The 22,522-nt window shown below is 39.3% G+C and overlaps 1 protein-coding gene across 1 annotated transcript; it reads left to right on the forward strand.

Annotated features, from left to right (window-relative positions):
• The first annotated feature begins 1,737 nt into the window (after positions 1–1,737).
• On the forward strand, positions 1,738–20,448 carry LOC108999350 ((+)-neomenthol dehydrogenase-like). The gene is made up of 4 exons (XM_035692386.1): positions 1,738–1,754; positions 17,964–18,035; positions 19,299–19,505; positions 20,071–20,448. Exons 3-4 carry the CDS (start codon positions 19,320–19,322, stop codon positions 20,446–20,448), a joined length of 564 nt encoding a protein of 187 aa, XP_035548279.1. The 5' UTR covers positions 1,738–1,754; positions 17,964–18,035; positions 19,299–19,319.
• Positions 20,449–22,522: the final 2,074 nt, after the last annotated feature.

The raw sequence follows: 22,522 nt of genomic DNA on the forward strand, positions 1-22,522 counted from the left end.
CCTTCACTTTTTCAGATTGAAAATGCAAAAATAATGTATATAAAGATATGGAGAAGGGGAACTTCACTCTGGAGCATTGTTGGTGTCTTTTGAGACACCAACCCAAATGACAGCAACACATGATTTCACTGAATAGGAGGAGAAGGCCACATGATAAACATCAAGCCAATGAGTAGTCAAGTGAAGTTGCCGATGACGTTGTGGAGGAGAATGTTAAGAGACCTCTAGGCAAAAAAGCTAAGAAAGGTAATTTGAGGAAGCAGAAGGCCCAAGAATTATGTGATGCTGAGTTCAACATAGCATTAGAAAAAACGACCGAGGATAGATGGTTGTTCATGGTAGAGAGGAGATCATGGGTTACGAAGGCAGATGACGATAGAGGTGCACAACTAGAACTTGATAAGAGAAAGTTCGAGGCATAGATCATAAACAAGGATCTTTCTGGCATGAATACCATGCATGCAGCAAGCTTACTTCCTTAATATTCAGAGGAAAATTTATAAGGACTCCTTGAATAATTTCGAAGGTACATCTGAGAAATCTCCATCCACACTTCATGGAGGTGTGTAACCGTTGGCTATGATTTCAAATTTCCAGCTTTTAGTGGCTGGGCAGCCACTAAGAGATCTGATTTTTTTTTATTACGGATACCATAATTGATCAATCTTATTTAATGAAATATATAGCGATGAGTCTATATGGAGTTATGTCATATTTTTTTTTACAAGCTTTTACATACACCTCGGCTCCCCTTAAATTAGATTCCTAACTTCGTCCCTTCATATAATTTGTATCATTAGTCTATACAAAGTTGGGAAGTTCTTGGTGGAAGAAAAGTCAACGAAGCTCTTGATCATGATCCTCATTGTTTGGCAACGGAGCCTCTCATGCATGCTAAAAGATGCTCATGCATTGTATTATATGGAAGAAACTTCCTGTATTACGCAATAAGCATATTGTATGTGTTGACCGAATAGTAATTGATGACTTCGTTGGAAAAAAATAATGATCGACTATCAGAGTATGATCTCATTAGAATGTTTTATTAGCAGAAAATCAACTTTTCAATGTTTTCAGTGCCAAGTGCATACGTTTCAACTCCAAGGATGGAGATTACTTGTGATTATACTCATGATTATGCGCACTCTGTCAACAATAATATGCTGATAATTGCTACATATATGCTAGTTGAATGATGTAAGCCAGCTCATATATAAACGCCTAAGGTCAAAAATTGGAAGCTGCCTTTTCTATTATTATTATTATTTTTTTAAAAAAAAGAAGCTTCCAAACTAGTAAATAAAGACCCAACCTCCATTAGCCCGCATTTTGTCAATCTGTATCCCAAGTCTAACCATCAATGGCTGCAGCATTAACAAAGAGGTACAACTTCCCTTTCATGGCGTTTTAATTTGCTCCTCCCATCAGTACAGATGGCTACCAACCACAAATATAAATCTCTCTCTCTCTCTGTCTCTCTCTCATGCATGCACGTCTATTGTTTTAGGTATGCAGTTGTCACGGGGGCAAATAAGGGGATTGGATTTGAAACAGTCAGACAACTGGCTTCGAAAGGGATCGTAGTGGTGCTAACAGCAAGAGATGAGAAGAGAGGCCTTGAAGCTCTCCAGAAATTGCAACACATCGGTCTCTCAGATCACGTGGTTTTTCATCAGCTTGATGTTTCTGATCCTGCTAGCATTACTTCTTTTGCAGACTTCATCAAAACCCAGTTCGGGAAACTTGATATCTTGGTAAGCAAAGCTCATTAAACTTACATAATATTGTTTCTATCTCCTTTGATCTTATAATCTTATTCATAATAAATTTGAGACATGTGAAATTATTACTTGTCTCAAAAGTTTAAAGTGATGGGAATAAATAAATTTATTTATGTATTATATTGTTAAAAAGAATAAAGTGTAGAGTCAATATTCGAATTCAGAACTTTACTCTAATATAGGTTTAGTAGATGACATGGGTTCAATGGATGGATGACATGCGTTCAAGTGGTGCAAAAGGGCTAGAATATGTGTTAGTGTGTGTGGTGTCCACAGGAAGGAAAAGTGGGAGAATGAGTGGTAACAATACATTTTTTTAAAATTATTTTTAGAAGAGCCGGTAGCCACCCACATAGCAATCCTGTCCCAATTTTATTAATAAGCTTTCACTTGTGGCGGAGGAATACCGTGATAACAAAAAGACACTTGGGTATTAAGAATATCAAATAAAAAAACCTCTTGCATCAAAACAAACAAAAAAGAAAACCAACCTATATCAAGGCCAACAAAAAATACAAAATAAAGTTAATCTCTTAAAGACGGAAGACCAATCTTGTCAAGTCAAATCATGCCTCTCACCCCCTATGGTAATAACTCACAACCTCCATACGTCCTAGTGATCCCAAATTTCCCTTGACGAGCAAAGAAATCTGCAATTTTGTTACCCTCTCTATAAATATGTGAAGAAGAATAAAACATGCCTTCAAGACCTTCAAGTAGTTGCTCCCAAAAGTCCCATAAATACCACACATTATAGACCTTAGAAGACAACCAGTGAACAAGTAATGACGAGTCACATTCGATCTCCACTTGCAAAAACCCGAATTCTTTGCAAACAACCACACCTCTGGAAAGAGCCCTTAGTTCAGCAGCATTATTCGTCCCAGCACCCAGATATTCCGAAAAAGCAACTCTAACATTTCCAAAATGATCCCTAATCACCCCACCCCCTCCACAAGTTTCCGGATTTCCCCTGCTACTCTCATCAACATTCAACTTCACCCATCCTTCCCTTGGTTTACACCACACCACTGTACGAGGGCGTCTATTAGAAACCTGCGAAATTGGCAAATTAATAGCTCTTAGAATATCACAATCACTCGGTGAAAGCCTGCTGCATTTGATAATATTCTTAGAGATTTGCCCAAGCCAAAACCTTATCATAAGCCAAATAGAATCTGCTGCTCCATAAATCGACTCCATTCGTGCCTTATAGCGACAAGCCCACAACCTCTAGGTTATTAGACACGGAACTAAGCCTACAAGAATACCACGCTATGAGGAGCCTTTAGCACAATTGAACCAAGATGCCAAACGTGAACGACATGTTGAAAAGTCCATGCATCGCACACCTAACTCCGTCGATGCTCTTCTCCACACTGCCATAGCAATATCACCAGAGCATAAAACATGATCCATAGTTTCAAAGTTACCAATTGTGCATCAGTCACAACGGGATGCAAGAGCTATGCCCATTTCACGTATACGGGCATCCACAGGGAGGCACATAAACCATGCCTTCCAAGCACAAACGGCCACTCTTTTTGGCAAGAGCTTATGCTAGAGCTAGTCCTTCCATGGAAAAACCTCCTCACACCGAACCTGAATAAGATCCCAACCTGAGGCAGTGGAAAACTTGCCATCCTGAGTTGGTTCCCAGATGTAAACATTCGCTTACCTATCGCCACAGACTGCATCACCTCTAGAGCTCTAGTATCCCCAAGTAATTCCACTAGAGCCGTCTCATCCCATACATTACCAACCCAGAAGTCCCAAACTTGAAGATTGTGATTGCCAATATTTTGAACATAGCCACTAAGAGGCCCACTCGAAAGCCATCTATCATGCCAAAATGAGATTTTACCTTCCCTGGATCGCACCTTTGTATGATCATAAACCTCTGGAAAAACCTGCATAATAGATCTCCAAAATCTCGAACCGCTTGTACATGATACTGCCATAACAAGATTGCCGTCTTTCACATACTTCGCTCGGAAGAAATGCATCCAAAGATTATCTAAGAACAAAACACGCCACGCAAACTTTATGTGCAGGGATCACTACACTTCAGTGAAATTTCGGAGACCTAAGCCTCCTTCCTCGATCGGTTTACAAATAGTAGACCAAGAAACCCACTTCTTTTTAGCTTTACCATTAAACTCCCCCCCAAAAAAGTTGAGAGGATAGAGTTTAGTTTGAGAAGAACAACCTTCAGAACATTAAGAACTGCCAACAAATGAGTCGCCATACAAGTCAAAACATGTCTAAGCAAAGTGAGTCAGCCTCCTTGCAAAAGAATTTTATAATTTTCCACCCCGCTGCCTTATTACGAATTTTAGTTACCAAAGGCTCCAATGCTCTTGTCGTAAGACGCCCCGTCATTAAAGGTACCCCCAAATAAGTAGTAGGAAAAGATTCCTCCATAGATCCTGTCATTCTGAGAAGACCACACTTCCTTGAGTAATTTATCTTCTTGGATAGGAAAAGAGCCGACTTATCCTTATTAATTAACTGACCAGACCATAGCGCATAAGTATCTAGTGCCCAAAGCAGCATTTTAATTGACCTCTTCTCCCCACTGGCAAATATAAGTAGATCATCAGGATAAAGGAGATGAGACACCAAGGGCGCCCCTCTAGGATGATAATAGGAGCCAATTCTACCTTCCTCAAAATTATTTCACAAAACCTGAGTAAGAACTTCCTGCATAATAATAAACAAATAAGGAGAAAGGGGGTCACCTTGCCGCAACCCACAAGATGGTTTAAAAAAACCTTTTTAGGTTCCATTCATCATTATCGAGAACCATGGGGACGTCACACAGGCCTCCACCAAACCATAAAAGCGTTCTGACAAGCCAAAACCCTTCAAAACCAAACATAAAAAGGACCAGTCAACCCGATCATAAACATTTGCTATATCAATCTTCAACATAACATTACCTCCATTACTATTGTGATGAAGCGACTGAACCATTTCTTACACTAGGGTGATGTTCTAAAAAATACTACACCTCGGGACAAAAGCACCTTGCTCCCAAGAGATCATGCGAGGCAGCAAATAAGCCAAGTGATTCGCAATGATCTTTGAAAAAATTTTATAGGCAACACTACACAGGCTAATCGGCCTGAACTTGTCAAAGCTTTGAGGATTCTGCACCTTAGGAATGAGAACAATATAAGAAGCAAAATAAAATCTTGGCAAAGGGGTACTTTTGAAAAAATCTCGGGCAGCTTCTATCACATCCTTTTTAACAATATCCCAACATGCTAAGTAAAACACCGAACCAAAGCCATCGGGTCCGGGACTACTATTCTTAGGAATAGATGATAAAGCAGCCCAAACCTCCTCCTCAGATGGATCTTGAGAGAGTCCCAGGTTCTCTTCATCAGTCACCACTGAAGAAATAATGTCTTGCAAATCTGGGTGCACAGTAGGCCACTCCCTCATGATAAATGATTGAAAATAAAGCACAACTGCATTATGCACTTCCCCACGATTCTCCAAAACCTCTCCATTAGACATGGCCATTTTTGAAATAGCCGAAGTTTTCCTGCGTTGATTTACAAACACATGAAAAAACTTCGTATTGCGATCACCTTCCTCTAGCAATTTCCTTTTTGCCTGCGGAGCTAACCGTAGCTCTTCTTTGTTTTCCCATACCTCCAATTCAGCCTTGGTACGTAAATAATCACTCTCCACATTAGAATGAAAGCCATCTTGCAGTGAACACTCAAGGAACTTCATGCGTTCTTCTAAGGCCTTAATAGACTGATCTAAACGGCCAAAAACCTCTTTATTCCAAGCTCTCAAAATCTGTTTAAGATTTTTTAAGCTTGGCTGCCAAATGGACTAACCCCGTACCTTGAACCTTTTCCCTCCAAGCATCCTCCACACACTTCTTAAATTCTCATGCGTGCACCACATGCTTTGGAAATGGAATGGGAAGGGTCCATAACTAGTCACGTCCTTGTCAAAACGAATCAACATAAGACCATGATCTGAAGACTTCTGGCTTAAGTATTCAAGATGAACTTTCGGAAATTTTTGAAGCAAAACAAGATTCATGAGAGCTCGATTTAATCGCGCCCAACTCCTGGACATCCCTTTTTTACCATTACACCACGACATTATGCATTGAGTAAAACTCACCTCCATGAGTCCACAGTTATGAATGCACGAGTTAAAATCCGCCATAGCCGATAATGGCCTTGGATTACCTCCTACCTGATCTCCATCCTCACGGATACATTTAAAATCGCCAACCACACGCTAGGGAACATCATATCTTTGAACATCCTCTATATCCTGCCAGAGCTCCCTTCGTTCCATTTGAGTGCACTTAGCATAAACAAATGAGACATAGAGACACTTATCAACCTTAGTAAAGAAACTAGAAATAAATTGATCAGACATGCCCTGCACTTCAAAATTCAACTCTGCATTCCAAAACACCCAAAGTTCCCCCCCCCCCATTGCTTCATTGGAACAAAAAGAAAAAACCAAGAAATTTTGCCCAGACATCCATAGCTTTCTCATCAACAAAAGGTTCAGATATCGACAACACTGACAGATTAAAATATCTAATCAAATGATTTAATCTTCGTTTGGACATGCCTAATCCTTACACACATTCCATACCACTATGATTCCAATCATAGTGGTATTGTTCAAATCCAAATCTGAACCATAACCCTTCTCTTTTGCCAGCGTTTGAAGACTTCCATTTTCTTCCTGCTCAAACTTGTTTCTGTCATCTTCTGCAGCCACTATGAGTTTATTCTCCAACTCCAGAATTTCAGAAACCATAACTTGGTGATCCTCTGTTCTATGTCGATCAAAGGAAAAACCTTCTTGCATGGCCATATCACCCATAAGCCCCATGTCTCCTAGATTGCCGTCTTGCACCAAAACCCACTCCTCCTCACATAGCACTGACACAGATCCATCAATCTCCTTCCCCTTATAAACAGGGAGAACCTCCACTACCCTGACCAACTCAAGCGAAGCAACGGCGATAGAATCCTCCCTTACTTGCACTGCCTGGTCACTGTTCTGATCATCATCAGGCTTCTCTACTATCACATTTTCCATCATATCTGTCGGCTTCTCCACAAGCCGTTGCTATTCCATCTCCTCATTAGATCCTGCTTTCTTGACTTTCCATACTTCCGTTCTTTTAACTTGGTTATCTTGCGTCAGATTCACACGATCATCCCTGTGCACTTTCTTCACCCCTGCATGACATACAACCTCCGTGTGTCCTTGACGACAACACCGTCTGCAATAAGACCCTTGCTTCTCATAGCGCACCTCCTGCCAGATCTTCTTAGTAGCCAAGATGAGTATGGGGAAGCCCTGAATTTGTTCTTCAGGAAGATCAACCTCCACACATAACCTTGCACCCGAGGCTCGAGTCTTGTTAATGGTCCCATTGTCAATACCCAGGAACCTATCGAATCTCGATGCCAAAATCCGCAGGTAATCAGTCCTATATAGATGCAGCAGAAGGCCTGGTAAAAAGATCCACTGGGGTGTCGAGGTTGGTTCCTTCTTAAGATCAAAGTCCTTCGTCCAACGAAACAAACGAAACATGCACGCATCAATAACTTGCCCTTCTCGTGCCTATGCATGGACAAAATCCCTTTTAGAATTTAACTTGATAAAAATATGATGAGCATCCATGAAACTGATGGTAGGGATCTCCAACAAACCCCAAGTTTTAACCACTGCAAGCCGAATAACATCAATAGACGGACGAGAACGTTAAAACTTCAAGACCAGGGCATAACTGAAATTTTCCGCAGCCTTGGTCATCTCTGCCTCTAAAAAAATAAAACCCAATTGGCCATCAACATTGACTGGATAACGCATATGCATTTTGAAATTGGAAGATGAAGAAGGCTTCGACACTACCTGGGCATAGGACAAGGATGTATCAGGATTCCCCACTGGTGAGGAAGACACTAGAGGGGCGGCGGCAGCAACCATAGCCAGAAAGTGATAAAAACCCAGAAAAGGAAATCCCGAGAATTGTGGTGAGTGGTAACAGTACATGGTGCATGGGATGAAGGTGTAAATGTGTCTATGATAGCCACGGGTAACATCTTCTTGGGTAGATTAGTATGCCATATCCACTGAGTCCAGGGTAAAGGGGGCACCCGAACCTTTATACAGTCCCAGACGCTCTTAGTAGTAAAATTGCCCTCCTTATCCTTTAGCCAAACAAGCGCATCTTCACCCTCCTTCCGTCTAGCCAAAAAATCATATAGTTCATTGGCTTTCTGATGGCCTACTAATCTGTTCAGGAGAGAAATATCCCACCCATTCTCAATGCGGCACTCTTTTATCTTAATCAATGGGTGCTCAGTCACAGGAAATTGAGCATAGAGCGGACCTTCGTTGTCCCAATTGTCATACCAGAAGGAGATATTACCTTCCTTCACAATCTATTTGGAGCTATTTATCACCTCTGGGATACTACGGACAATAGATTTCTAAAAGCGGGTCCCTTTAGTAGGCTCTAGGAGGGATAAGTGATTTCTTTTAACATATTTACCTCTAAAAAATTATGCCCAAAGAGAGTTGCTTTTAATAAGATTCCAGGCAAGTTTCATGTGTAAGGCTCTCTGAACATCCCCAAAGTCCCTAATACCCAAACCACCTTCGTCCATAGGCGTACATATATGCTTCCAGGAAATCCATTTCCTCCTACTCTTGCCTCCCGATTCACCCCAAAAGAAAGAGATTTGTAGCTTATTCAGGCTACGTATCACCACTTTGGGGACATCTAAAACAGCCAGCAGGTGGGTGGCCATGCTAGATAAGACGTGACGCAACATAATAGTTCTTCCACCAACAGAGAGAATCTTCATCTTCCATCCTGCAATCTTCTTATTCACTTTGCCCAGTAAATCGCCAAAATCGCAAGCCTTCAGCCTACCATCCACAATAGGCACCCCCAGGTACTTAAAAGGAAACGAACCCTCGGTAAACCCAGTAGAGTAGAGAAGAGCATGTTTCATAGAGACTGAAATTTTCTTAGAGAAAAAAATAGCACTCTTCTTTTTACTGAGCACATGACCAGTCCACTCCTCATATTTGTTCAAAACTTCCATCAAACATCTCATACTTCTTTTTCCACCATTTGCAAAGATAACTATATCATCTGCATACATAAGGTGAGAGATAATCGGGGTCCCTCTAGCTTGAACAAATTGACCAATTTTACCTGTTTCAAAGGAATTCTTAAGGAGACGAGAGAACACCTCCTGCATTATAATGAAAAGGTAAGGCGATAAGGGGTCACCTTGCCTTAGGCCTCGCTTTCCCTTAAAGAAACCCATGGGGGTCCCATTCATCATGACTGAGTACCACGGCGAGGATATACAAGAGTTAATCAGGTCACAAACATTAGGAGAGAACCCAAAACTAAACAAAACATGTAATAAAAAATTCCAATCTACTCGATTATAAGCCTTAGACATGTCAAGCTTAACCAAAACGTTGCCCCTAATGGATTTCCTATGAATAGAATGGACCATTTCCTGAGTTAAACTGATATTCTCAAAAATACTGCGGCCGAGAATAAAAGCCCCTTGCTCCTTCGATATCATTTTAGGGAGCAAACTAATCATACGAGCCACAATGATTTTTGAACAAATCTTATAGACCACGGAGCAAAGGCTAATAGGCCGAAATTTATCAAAGCCAGAGGGCTTATCCACCTTCGGAATTAGCACAATATAAGATGCAGTGAAATTTTTTGGGAGCATATGGCTATGGAAAAATTCAACAATGGTTGAGAGTAGATCATCTTTAACCAAGTCCCAACAAACTCTGAAAAAACCTGAACCAAAACCATCTGGCCCTGGGCTACTATCAATGGTAATAGAGAATAAAGCATCATTTACTTCCTCTATGGAAGGATCTCTACCAATAGTCAAGTTATCCTCATTAGTAATAATGGGAGAGATCAAGTCACTCAAATTCGGAAGAGCACGGGAACTACTCTGACTCAAAAATTCCTGAAAATGATCAACATTGTCTTTATGAATGTCAAGAGGGGACTATAAGACCCTACCATCTGACATACTCATCTCCTGAACTCTTTTATGCAGTTTGGCCTTTAAGTAAGCATGAAAGAATTTAGAGTTCTGGTCCCCATCTTTCAGCCAGCTTTTCTTGGCCATATGAGCAAGCCTAGTGTCCTCTCTATCCAACCATGTTAAAAGTTCCAGCTTGGATGCTAATCGGTCTGAGTCGTCCTCGGCATTAAAGGAGACTTGAAGACGGCTTTCCAGATTATCAATACGAGCCTTTAGACCCTTGATTATGATGTTAGTCCTACCAAAGACACTCTTATTCCACTCTTTTAAAGCCACCTTAACCCTTTGTAATTTAGAGGACATGTTGATTAATCCATGCCCTAGGCCGTCACGCTTCCACACTAACTCCACAAAACTATAGAAATCCAAATGATCAGTCCACATATATTGAAAGCGGAAAGGACTAGGACCATACCTGAATAAATTCTCCCCCATCTGAATAACCAACGGGGAGTGATCCGAAGTAGAGCGCGCCAAAACCTGGTAAGACACATTAGAAAAAGAATTAAGAAAATTAGTATCAATAAATCATCTGTCTAACCTGGCCCAGCTGCGCGCTTGTCCTCCTTGACCATTGCACCAGGTCATATTCGGGCCTTTGGAACACATCTCTAAAAGACCACAGGTTTGAATGCACTGGTTGAATTCTTCCATGGCTACAAAAGGACGAGGACGCCCACCTCTTCTTTCTGAATCGTCCTTAATGATATTAAAGTCCCCGCAGAGAACCTATGGAATTCTGGCAGTCCCCATATTCTCCAAATCCGCCCAAAGCTCTCTTCTATCATTTCGGTTGCACTTCGCATATATAATAGATAGTAGAAACATATGACCATTCTCCTTTACTTTAACAGTAATAAACTGATTAGACCTCGCCACCCACTGTATCGAAACCAATGAATTCCACATAAACCAAATTTTACCACCATGCACCTCATTTGTGACAAAACAATTGCAGCTAAATCTTCCTAAGAATGACGAGATTCTATCCTCTAACAAAAAGGGCTCAGCTAAAGCTATAATATTAGGACTAAATTGCTTAATAATTTTCCTCAACCTCCTATAAGAAGTGCCTACTCCCTTAATATTCCAAAAAATAATAGGACTGATCATAATTTAAATTTGGAAGGACGAATTACCACCCTGGTAGAGCCCATTTTCAGGCCTGTTTTTCTGGGGTTGTTGGAGCCCTAAGAATCTGTACAGTATTCCTTGCGCATATCGTCCTTAATTTTGTCTCTCTCACTCTCGTGATCAGAATGGGAAAATAGTATCTCATCCGTTCTTTCCTCTTCATATGCAACCATAAACGTCTCATTAACACTGACTGCTATGGATCTTGCCTTTTTATTCTTCGATTTCCTCTTTAGGCTTATCAGAGGATTCTCCCATTCTTCACCCGAATCAGTTACTCTGCTCACAACTAGATTAATGGCTTCTGTGCTAACCTCTTGTGGGTCTGGTAGGGAAAAGGTAGATTTAACGATTTGCAGGCTCTCTTGCTCAATTAAAACTTTCCTTGTGTCCTCAACAACTCGCTCTTCTATTGATTGTGTGGAGGGGGCAGGAAACTTCTCTGGTAGATCATCATTCAGCTGGACCACAATACTGGTGTTGTCCTAACCTTGATCTGTAGCTACAGTGTGCCTTGTTGTTCCACTAAGCTCCTGGTTATTTACTCTATTCGCCCCTTTAAGCTCTTTACGTTCTTCTTCTTCTTCTACTTCATGCAGGTCGTGTGTGGCATGCTGCACTTTTTCTTGTTCTCCTCCCTTCTTCTGAAAAACTAGTTGGCCCCCTGTTCCCTTGTTTGTATTATTCTCATTTTTCGAAGACCCTCCTGCATCATTCTCATCCATCTGATTTTTCCCAGCTTCTAATTCTGTCTTGGATTCTGCTAAAGATCTTTTCTTGACCCAAACTTGGTTCCCAGTCCCTTTCCTGGAATGGTCTTTACCATTACGTCATGTTTTAGAATTATGGCCCTGTTGGTGACAATTGCAGCAGTAAGCAGGTAATGTTTCATAGACCACCTCTTGTCTCCTACTGTGAGGCAGCCCTGGACATCCAAGCCAGAAGTGAGTAATCGGATCTCGGGGGGCATCGACCTCTAAACAAATCCTTGCTCCATCAGTTCTTGTAGTGCATGTGGTCGGATTGTTTCTCTGAATGAACTTTCCAATCGGCGCCGTTATCATTTTCAATACCGAAGCATGGTAAAAATGAGGGGGGAGTCCAGGCAAGAAAACCCACACAAGCACGCATGGTGACTCATATTCCTCTGTGTAATCTGGAGACCATGCAAAAGGCCTATAGTAGACGCCATTAATCTCACAGGACTCTCTGGACAGAGCTTTATTAAAATCATCTTCTTTCGACATCCTGATGAACACGTTTCTTGGACTTTGCATCGCCGAGACTACAGGACAGCAGGATAAACCCCATCGGCTACGGATGAAAGACCTTATAGAGTCAAGTGAGGGTCTCTGACGGAGGAACTTCAGAATAATGGAAAATCGAAATGGCCTTGCAGTGGCCTCTGTTTCCTCTGTAGAGAATATAAAGCATATTTCACCTTCTATTATCTTCGGTGGCCTAAGCACAACCTCCACTTCAGGCAATGGTTGAGGTGCTGCGGAAACATCAGCAAAGGTGCGGCGACTTGCCACAGTGTTGACGAGAATATTAGTATGGTGGGTGTATCAATGGCCTCTAAATGTAATTGCTGTCAAAAGGGTCATACTGAGGACTTGAACCATGTGCTCTGCACGGGGGATTTCTCTAGACACATTTGGCGTCTAGCAGCAACTCATCTAGGGGTTCATATGGCCACTTTCTGCACTTGGAAGGATCAAATTAATTTTTGGTTTCGTCGTGCAGGTAAATCTTCACAAGTTAGAACCATCTTTGGCCTTCTGCCCTCCATTATTTCCTGGAAACTTTTGGAAAGGCGTTGTAAAGCCCGGTATGAAGAGAAGGCTCACTCAAAAGAGTCGGTATGGCACGCTATTAAACTTTGGCTCCGGCGCATCATGGACCAGATCATGAAAGTGATTTCTCTTTCCACCCAGGACATGGATATTTTGAATAGACTGGATATCCCAGTCTTGTTTCCTAAGCCCAAGAGGGTTCGGGTGGTAAAATGGCACCGGCCCCTTCAGGGCTGGGTAAAACTCAATACCGATGGTAGTAGTTTCGGGAACCCTGGAACCTCTGGTGCTGGGGGCGTTATTCGGGATGAGGATGAGAGATTACTTCTGGCTTACTCTGTTCCCTTGGGTTTGGGTACCAATAATTTTGCAGAACTCAGTAGCTTATTGGAAGGTGTTCGCAGATGTCACGTGCTTGGATTTTATCGTGTTCAAATAGAGACTGACTCTCAACTGATGGTCAATTGGATTGTAAAGAATAAGTGTCCCATTTGGTATTTAGAAGACTTTTGGGAGGATTTACAAGAACATCTTAATAGCCTGGAGTATACAGTGAATCACATTTTTCGTGAAGGCAATGTTGTGGCTGACTTTCTAGCTAAGTGTGGGGCTGAAGGTTTGAACTCTGATTGTTCTGATATTCACATGCTGCCTAGCCTGTTGAGGGGTCTTCTCCGCATGGACAAATTGGGTATGCCCTACCTGAGGATATCATAAGCCTCTTGCCAGGTTTGTTTTGCGTTATTTGCTTGTCTAATTTTGCTATCTCGGTATTTGCGTCTCTTTGTTCTTGTGTACTTGGCTTTTTGCAGGTTCCCCTCTTTGGCTTTCTCGGAAGTAGGTTATGTATCTTTCTTAAGGCTTGTACTCTATATGGTTATACTGGTTTTGATGCCTGGGTGTTCTTTTTCTAGATTTAATTTTTTGTACATCCCAGGTGTCGTGATTGTAACCACGGTTTTCCTCTGCCAAAAGTGAGGGCAATCAATAAAATTGGAGTTCCGTCCTCTTTAAAAAAAAAAAAAAAGTAGGATTGAATGGTGGGGTGTCGTCAGTGGGGGCAGGTTGTGAAGTGTGTGAAGTGGATTGGGGGGCATTGTGGTTTTCATACGTGTGTCACTAGAGGTATATGTCAATGAGTGAGAGTGAGTAGAACTGTGAAGGAAAATAAGGTCCGAAAAAATTGAAATCGTATGTGGTTGAGTACAAGGGCAATAATGGAGGTTAGCAGGGTGTTTGAAAGAAAAAAGTTTCCTCATCAAAGATAACATACCAGGAGATATACATGTGTCTAGCGGGAGGATAAAAATATTTATAACCTTTGTGCTTGTAATTATATCCAATGGAGACATAGGGAAATGAATTAGGGCCAAATTTATTGGTAGTATTGTTCCATAGGTATGGAAAACACTTGGAACCAAAGGCATTAAGGATGAGTAATTCGGGTGGTGCTCATAAAGTTAAAAAGAAGATTCATTTCCAAGGCTCACAGAAGGAGGACAATTTATAAATAAACCGCTATTGAGAAGGCCTCAACCCAAAAACATTTGGCATATTGCTATGATATGACATAGCTAGGCCTAATTCCCGGATAGGTCGATTGTGTCATTTAGCAATGCCATTTTGTCCCAAGTTGTTCGGGCAAGAAATATGGTGAGTAATACCATTGTCTAGTAAAAAACTTGTGAATGCATTACTTGTGAATTCTTCACCACCACCATATTGAAAGATTTTAAATAGTTTGGGAAATTAGTGGTCGATAAAATTAATAAAAACATGAAATGTAAGAAAAAAATCAAATTTATTTTTCAAATGAATTAATCACATGTATTGACTAAAATCATCAACAAAAATTACATAATAAGAAAATTTATTAAGAGAATTAATGGGGTAGGGCCCCAAAAATCATTATCACAAATAGTCGGGGACTTGGTAATGCCAATGACTTTTATTAAACCAAGGGATTGAAAAGTTTGGATGGTCGTAGATTGGGGATGTCCCAACCGTTGATGTCAAAGACTCTTATTTGCTACCTGAAAGTGGAAATATAGAAAAATGAGCTTCCGACTGATGGTATAAAGCTTAACCCCCTTGTGGCCTCTCAATAGGATTTTGTTGGTGCTCCCGTCCTTTAGAGTTAATCCACCATAAAAAAATCACAGTTAATAGGATAATTAGTGCTTTATTGCCTAATAAAGAGTAAATTTTTTTCAATATCAGGGACTAACAAAACTTGATCTATTTTAGGAAAAGACTATAGACACAAATCAATCCCACAACGAGATCCCACACACTGATGAGTGTGCCACGTCTCCCCTTATTTTTTTTTCTCTTTCTTTCTCCCCTCCCTCTGTGCCGCCACCCTTGCCCTCTCCCTGTGCCTCTCTCCGTGCAGGGTGGACAGATCAAGACACCGACAGTCCAAGCGGCACTGCCAGCATAGAGCTCACGGCAGCTCGCATTGCACGTTGGTGGTTGGAGACCACATTTCACACACTGTGTGCATAGTTGACTGCGCGCTGCTAGGTGTCTGGGGGATTTGAGCCGATGAATTGTCCTTTGGCAGTTTGTGGTGGTCGAGAACTATCCCGGGAGGGCACACAACATAGGCAAGGAGGGAAAAGGGGGGGAGGCCAGGGGGGAAGAGAGAGAAAGAGAGAGAGGGGAAGAAGAAGAAGAAGAAGAAGAAGAAGAAGAAGGGAGCGGTGACAAACTGTTAGTATGCTACATCAGTGTGTGAGATCCTTTTGTGGGATTCCTTTGTGTCTCTAGCATCCCTCTCTATTTTAATGGATTTGGGAAGGTTACCAACATGTGCATCACCCATGTGAGTAATTGGGAGGATGGTACCATTCCCATCCATGACATGATCATGACCATGATAGGGATGTAAGTTTTGCAAAATACTTGACTAGGGTGTCATATGTGCCAAAGCCCCCGTATCTACCATCCATTCTTCATCGACTTCATTAGATATAGTCAATGCGGCTTGAGTTTGAGGGATGTCAGTGTCTTGATAGGCTTTGTCAAAATGGTGCCAACATCGAAGAGCTTCATGTCCTTTTTTCTCACAAATTGACAAGTTGGGACACGAGCAACACTGGAGTTTTGTGGAGGAGCACTAGGACCTGTCCTTGACTTGCTGAGTGCGATTGTTGGAGCCTTGTGGTCTAGTGCTTCGCTTAAAGCGGTGAGTTTTGTTGGAGTAGAAAGCATCCTGATCAGTAGTGCTCTCGGTATCATGTAGAGCAAGCTGGGTTTCATAACTTTGAAGAAAGGGATAAGTTCTATATACGAAGGCATGGGCGGTTTGAGCATGACTTTAATAAAAGATTTGTATTTTGGGCCAAGGCTATTAAGGAGAGAGATTAATGCATTATTTTTGTCATGGACTGGGACGCAAATATTTTCTAAACTATCACAAATGCTCTGAAATTTTCTCAAATAATCAATGAGAGATGTCAACAGTCTTATAGGATCGCAGATAGCAAAATAGTCATTGACAGGGACACATATAGTAAAATTGTTTCTGTAGCTGGCATCGACGCTCTTGGGAGGGTTGGGCATGTGCTTCCTTAGACTTGTGCTGTGGTGTCTAGCCCAATGACTAGACCCAAGGCTTCCTCTATTAAAGTACCGATGATCCATCATCTGAGTAGTCTATCTAATTGTCGGCACTTGGTATACTCTGAATTAACTCTTAGCTTACGTTTCAATGTTGAGTTGAACTGAAATGAGTTAAGTTCTTTATGAATATTAGTAAATTAAGATGGTGAAGTGAGCTTTATAGAGCCCACCTAAGATCAGTTTAGATATGTTTAGTTGTTAAGATGAATTTAAATGTATTTATGAAAAGTTAAAAAAGGTTGTGGATCCCGCGTATAAAGAGGTATTGAGTTGAAAATAATTATAGATTCCACGTGTAAAGAGGTCTTGAGTTAAGTGATGTTTAGTAATTTGAGAGTTGTGTATTTAGATGTTGGGCTATGCTTAAATTTGAACTTAACTCAGATAAACTTAGGGCTTATTTGTTTTTAGAGATGAGATGAGATTAAAGTTAAAAAATTGAATAAAGTATTGTTAAAATATATTTTTTAATATTATTTTTGTTTTGAGATTTAAAAAAGTTGAATTGTTTATTTTATTTTGTATTGGAAGTTGGAAAAATTGTAATGATTATATGAGATGAGATGAGATGAGATGAGATGAGATGTTTTTTGAAAACAAACGAGAAGAGTCCATGTGAGCAGGTGATCTTGGCTCTTGGCCAAGCCTAAAATTTGTTCTCACCATAAAGGGTAGTTGTCTTGCTTGAGACCCAATGTGACATAGTTTCTCATATTAATAGATGGGAAGGCCATATTAGGAAGCAGATTGAAGCAGGAAAAAAAAAAAAAAACAAGGATAGAAAGATGGCGTAAGCCACTAAGACTTTAATATCATGTGAAATCATCACTTATTTCTAAAACTTAAATTGATGGAAAGATGTGAGTTATATATTTGTATTATATTTTTAATATGCTAGACGTACTAAATGCTTGTGATCGTTATTTGAACGATTTTAATATTTTCTTCAACATTTCCTTTTACAATTATAGAAACTCTCACTAAAATGTGAAAGCACAAACAGATGTATGTAGTTTATTTACGGTAATATATTTGATTATGAGAAAAAAAGATCAAAGAACATAGACTAAAGATCAAATATACTATAGAGTAATGCTACTATGGTCTTTTAATTTATATCACTCACTTTGCCCCTTTGACGTGTGGTGCCATGTGGCTTATTAAAAAAGTTAAAAACACAAACATAAAAGAATAGCAAAAATTTAAGATTTTAGTCTTTATCTTTTTGTGTTCTCGGTTGTTATTTTATTTTTAATATATATATTTTAAATTTTTGTAATTTTTTTAAGTCACGTGGCACTAGGGTACAACGTCAAAAGATAAAATGAGTGGTATAAATTAGGGAAGATAGTAACATTACTCTATACTATAACATCTTGATATTGTCACTTCGGTTGATGTGTCGACGCATTTTAAGTGGCTATTGTCATTTATTAGTTATAAAAAAATCACTTCAACACAATATATTTGGGTGTTATTATTTTTGAAAATAATAAGAGCTCGGTGCATGCATGCAGGTGAACAATGCAGGCATTACGGGAGCCGTTATAGACTTTTACGCTTTAATTTCAACCATTCCAGATGCAGAGGTAAGTCTTTTACGTATGGTAATTTAATCCGCTGCAAGCTTCTGTTCAAGACCAAAGTTTAAATTAATTTTCGCCATTATTTGATAGATAGCTAGGCTAGCTTCATGATCAGGTTAGAGCTGATTGATCGACGTTGTTGACGCCGATTGACCAGATCGGTGAATATTCAACCCATGCATGTTCCTTAGTCTGGCAGAAGAGCCATTACTTCATGCTGGTCTGAATTTAGAGAAAAGATAAAATGTGATGATTTTAAATAAAAGTTAAAAGATAAAAAAATATTGTTAGAATATTATTTTTTAATATTATTATTATTTTAAGATTTAAAAAAAATTGAATTATGATTTGAAAAAATTGAATGATTTATTATATTTTGTGTGAAAATTTGAAAAAACTGTTGAGATGAAATAAGATGAGATAAAATGCTTTTTGAATCCAAACGGAGCCTTAGACATAAAACTAAGGCAAAGAAGGATCAAAATTCTCAAAAACTCTCATAATTTTATTTTTAAATATTATTTAGACATAAAACAGTACTTTTCAAATCAACTGTTTAACTTTTTCATCTAATTATTATCCAAACTTTAAAATAAAACACAAAAATCAATAGAACTTTTACAAACTTTAAAATAAAAATTATATTAAAAAATTAACTAAAAACAATTTTTAATTTTATAATATTTTTACTCAACATTTTCTCTCTTATTTTTCAAAACCTAATAAAACATCTTCACCCAAACTATTTTATTACTATTCATAAAATTTTGAAATGCTACAAATATCCAAATTAAAGATGCCGGCCTTAATCATTAATTAGTAGTACAACTGTATGTAGTTGCATGAATTAAGTAGCGAGCATAAGATAATTAATTAGCTGCATGCATGCTCCTTGGCCAGAGCTTAGTCCATACATATATGCAATGCTAAATCCATGACCATTACTCAGGATATAGGTGAAATGCATTGATCCTACTCTGATCATATATATTATTTGACAACTCAACTTGATTGAATGAATCAAAATTAATTATTTTCTAATTAATTATTATTAAAAATCTTAATATTTTCAGGAAAGGTTTTAGTCTAGAGAAGTCACTTTATTTAAGAAAATGCAAAAATTTGGGGAAGAAAACTCAAAAAATAATTTTTATTCAATTCCGTCATTTAGTTAAATTGTCAAATGGTATATATATCATGCCAACAGCTACCATACTCCTACAACATGCAATTGAACTGGATATAAAAATGATCTTATTCTTTTAGCTAGCTACCATCTTGTTGATCATGTACGGACAACGTCATCCAACCAATCCGAGTGAAGTATTTAGACAGACTTATGAGTCGACAGAAGAATGCATTCGAACCAACTACTATGGTGCTAAAAGAATGGCAGATTCGCTTATCCCACTCCTCCAATTATCTGACTCACCAAGAATTGTCAACGTTTCCTCCTCTGCAGGGAAGTTAGGGGTATGAAACAAGATCAAATTCTCTATATATGGTATAGTTATTTTTAATGCATATATATATATATATATATGTATGTTTGAATAGATCGATGATAGAGAAATTTACTAATTAATCTATTTTCATAAGAATATAATATATTTAGACAGAACAAATTTGATTTCAAGCACTCCCAATTAATGGTCGACTAGCTAGCTGTTGAGTAATCATGCATGGTACTAGTTTTGTTGAGTTTGAAAATATTAGTACTGATTGAAGCCACATAGATTATAGATATATACTTGGTATTGATATAATATATATATATATATATATCTTCTGATATAAAAATAAATAAAATAGTTCCTACGACTTCAATTTCTAGCAGCTCCAAGCATTACCTCTCATTTTTAATTAAACATTTCACTTGTTGAGCAAGCTGATCATTAATGCGATGTGTCTAGCGGCCCATACATGAGGCCGGGAGTGTAAGAATATAAAACAAAATGATTAACATTAATTTTGTGTTACTTAAAAGAAAGAACAGTTTTTCTAATTATAAGGTTTCTTAATTGTCTTGTTGATTCAGAACATACCAAACAGATGGGCTAATGGTGTAGTTACTGATGACAACAACCTTACAGAAGAGAGAGTGGATGAAGTAGTGCATGAGTTTCTAAAAGATTTTAAGGAGGGTTCCTTGGAAACTAAAGGCTGGCCTCCTCATATGTCTGCTTATGTAGTCTCCAAAACAGCTTTGAACGCCTACACAAGAATTTTAGCCAAGAGGTACCCGAGTTTCTGCATCAATTGCGTTTGTCCAGGTTTCGTGAAAACTGATATGAACGATAACACCGGTGTCTTATCTCTTGAGGAAGGTGCTGCACATCTTGTGAGGTTAGCGTTGCTACCCAATGGCGGTCCTTCCGGCCTCTTCTTTGTTCAGCAAGAAGTGTCACCTTTCTAGCTAATTGAAGACAATTCATTATATATTTCAATAATAACAGCATCCATTGCTTAGTTTCCCTTATTTAGTTTCTTTGTCTAAGACTCCGAATAAGCATTCTCCATTTGGAAAATCTTGTTTTGGAGACGTACTTGCATGTTATGCCAAAAATATGTAATTAGCTTTTGGCTTTTTATTCCTGTGGTAAGAAACACTGTTTTCATGATGAATATTCGATCAACGCTGAAGCCACCATTGTGGTCCGTTCAATCGCATCGTTGGACTCTGGCCACGCCGAAAAATGCATCAACATCTCGAAAAAAAATTCTCAAAACCGGTTGCCTCCCTTTCGTGACCATCATCGGACAGTGGACCGCTTCCTCTCTCCCCAATCTCGTCGGCCATCCAAGACACTCACCCTCTCCTTTTTTTCAAGATCTTCGTATATATATATTTTGGCTTATGATCTCTCACTCTTGTAGGGTGATTTTTTAATCGTCACTCGATCTTTGTCTTTATTATACTTGTACGTAATGGACTATTTTGGAAACACCACGTGTAAGTACATTCGCGTCATATAGTTGATGTAGAAGTGTTTTCACGTCAAATATTAATATATGCTGCTATATATAGGCCAGTGTACTTAATTAGCATGCTCTTGGAAGTTCTTGTGAATTCAAAACTAAGGAACCAAAAGAAGGTAGAGGTAGGGTTGGTGAAGAGTCTTGTTCATGAGTTAATAATTAAAATTGTTCTGCTACGAGAAACACGAATCAGGTTAGATTTTCTGCATGCATGATAACTTGTTGCTACATACATATATACATGCATGCATGAATGGATAGCCTGGCCTCCCAGTTTTAAATTCTATTAGCTCCAGCTCCTTGAAGCCTCCCAGTTTCTAAATGAATGGATAGCCTCTTAATTAAGATCATACACTGTAAAAATAGTTATAAAGTAGTAGTTTGTAATTGCAGCTTCTAAATACGTTGTTTTGAGCAAATTATGGGAAACACCGATTGTATATTATTATAAAATTTAATAGACTGGCTTGTTTACTAATCATTGTTATTCTAAGGGGTGTGATTAACAAACGGTGTACCCCTTAGAATGACACCCTCTAACATGGTGATGGTTCCCATGAGGGGTGATATTAAAGGAAGTGTCAAGAGACTCAACCTTTGATTTAGTCAAAGGGTTGTGTCACTTCTTAAGGTTGTGACCTTTGGATTACCATTGGTTTACCAATGGTTGTGCCCTTTCATAATAGGAGGTGTCACTCCTTAAGGTTGTGACTTTTGGGTTACCATTGGTTAACCAATAGATGTGCCATTTACCAACTGGTGCATGATAGCCTATAAATAGGGGTCATTGGTGCACGAATAAAAACACTCAATTCCCTTTGTTCATCACCAACTTGTGAGACAAATACTCTCACAGAAGTGTCACCATATTGTTGTAATTTCCGCTTCCATTTGTTATTTATTTATCTACAGTGGTATTAAGAGCCTGGTCATGTCAGATGGAATTTTATTGCGCATTACAAAGACGATAAATAGGCAAGTGCTTGGTTTGGCAACCACACTTGTATATTTTAATCATCTTCGTTTGCTTGAAAATTCGAGAGAGAAACTTTTCCAGATCACGATGGGGGGTCTACAGTACACTGGTAATCTTCAAAATCTTGTGAATTGTTATTATTTTGAAGAAAATTATTGGCATTATTTTACACAAAGAAATAGTGAATTGAATAGTCCATTTTCACACACAATCACTGTTTCTGCCGGTCGCTGGAGCCCCTCACCGCCGTCGAACTTCGTGGACCTCGGGAGCACGTCGAAGTCTTTATCGCCAGCCACCATCTAGTCAGACGGAACTGAAGACAACACACGCGGGGTCACTGAAACGCTCCAGCGCGAGGTTGAAGACAACCCAGGACGAAACGGTACCATTTCGTCCAACGGTCGTCCAATTCAAATCTGGGAGGGACTAAACGACAGTGTCGTTCAGCCCGTAGATCCAAATGACAACGTCGTTTTGTCCAACGGTAAGAAATTTCAAATTCCACCTGGACTAAACGACATTGTCGTTCAGC

Source organism: Juglans regia, chromosome 7 (assembly GCF_001411555.2).
Source record: "Juglans regia cultivar Chandler chromosome 7, Walnut 2.0, whole genome shotgun sequence".
Lineage (NCBI taxonomy): Eukaryota > Viridiplantae > Streptophyta > Magnoliopsida > Fagales > Juglandaceae > Juglans > Juglans regia.

Excerpts from the sequence above, each read along its gene's own strand:
- LOC108999350 (XM_035692386.1), top strand. The coding sequence starts at position 19,320 with ATGTACGGACAACGTCATCCAACCAATCCGAGTGAAGTATTTAGACAG. Across the intron at positions 19,506-20,070 it reads CCTCTGCAGGGAAGTTAGGG|AACATACCAAACAGATGGGC; the intron begins GTATGAAACAAG and ends TTGTTGATTCAG.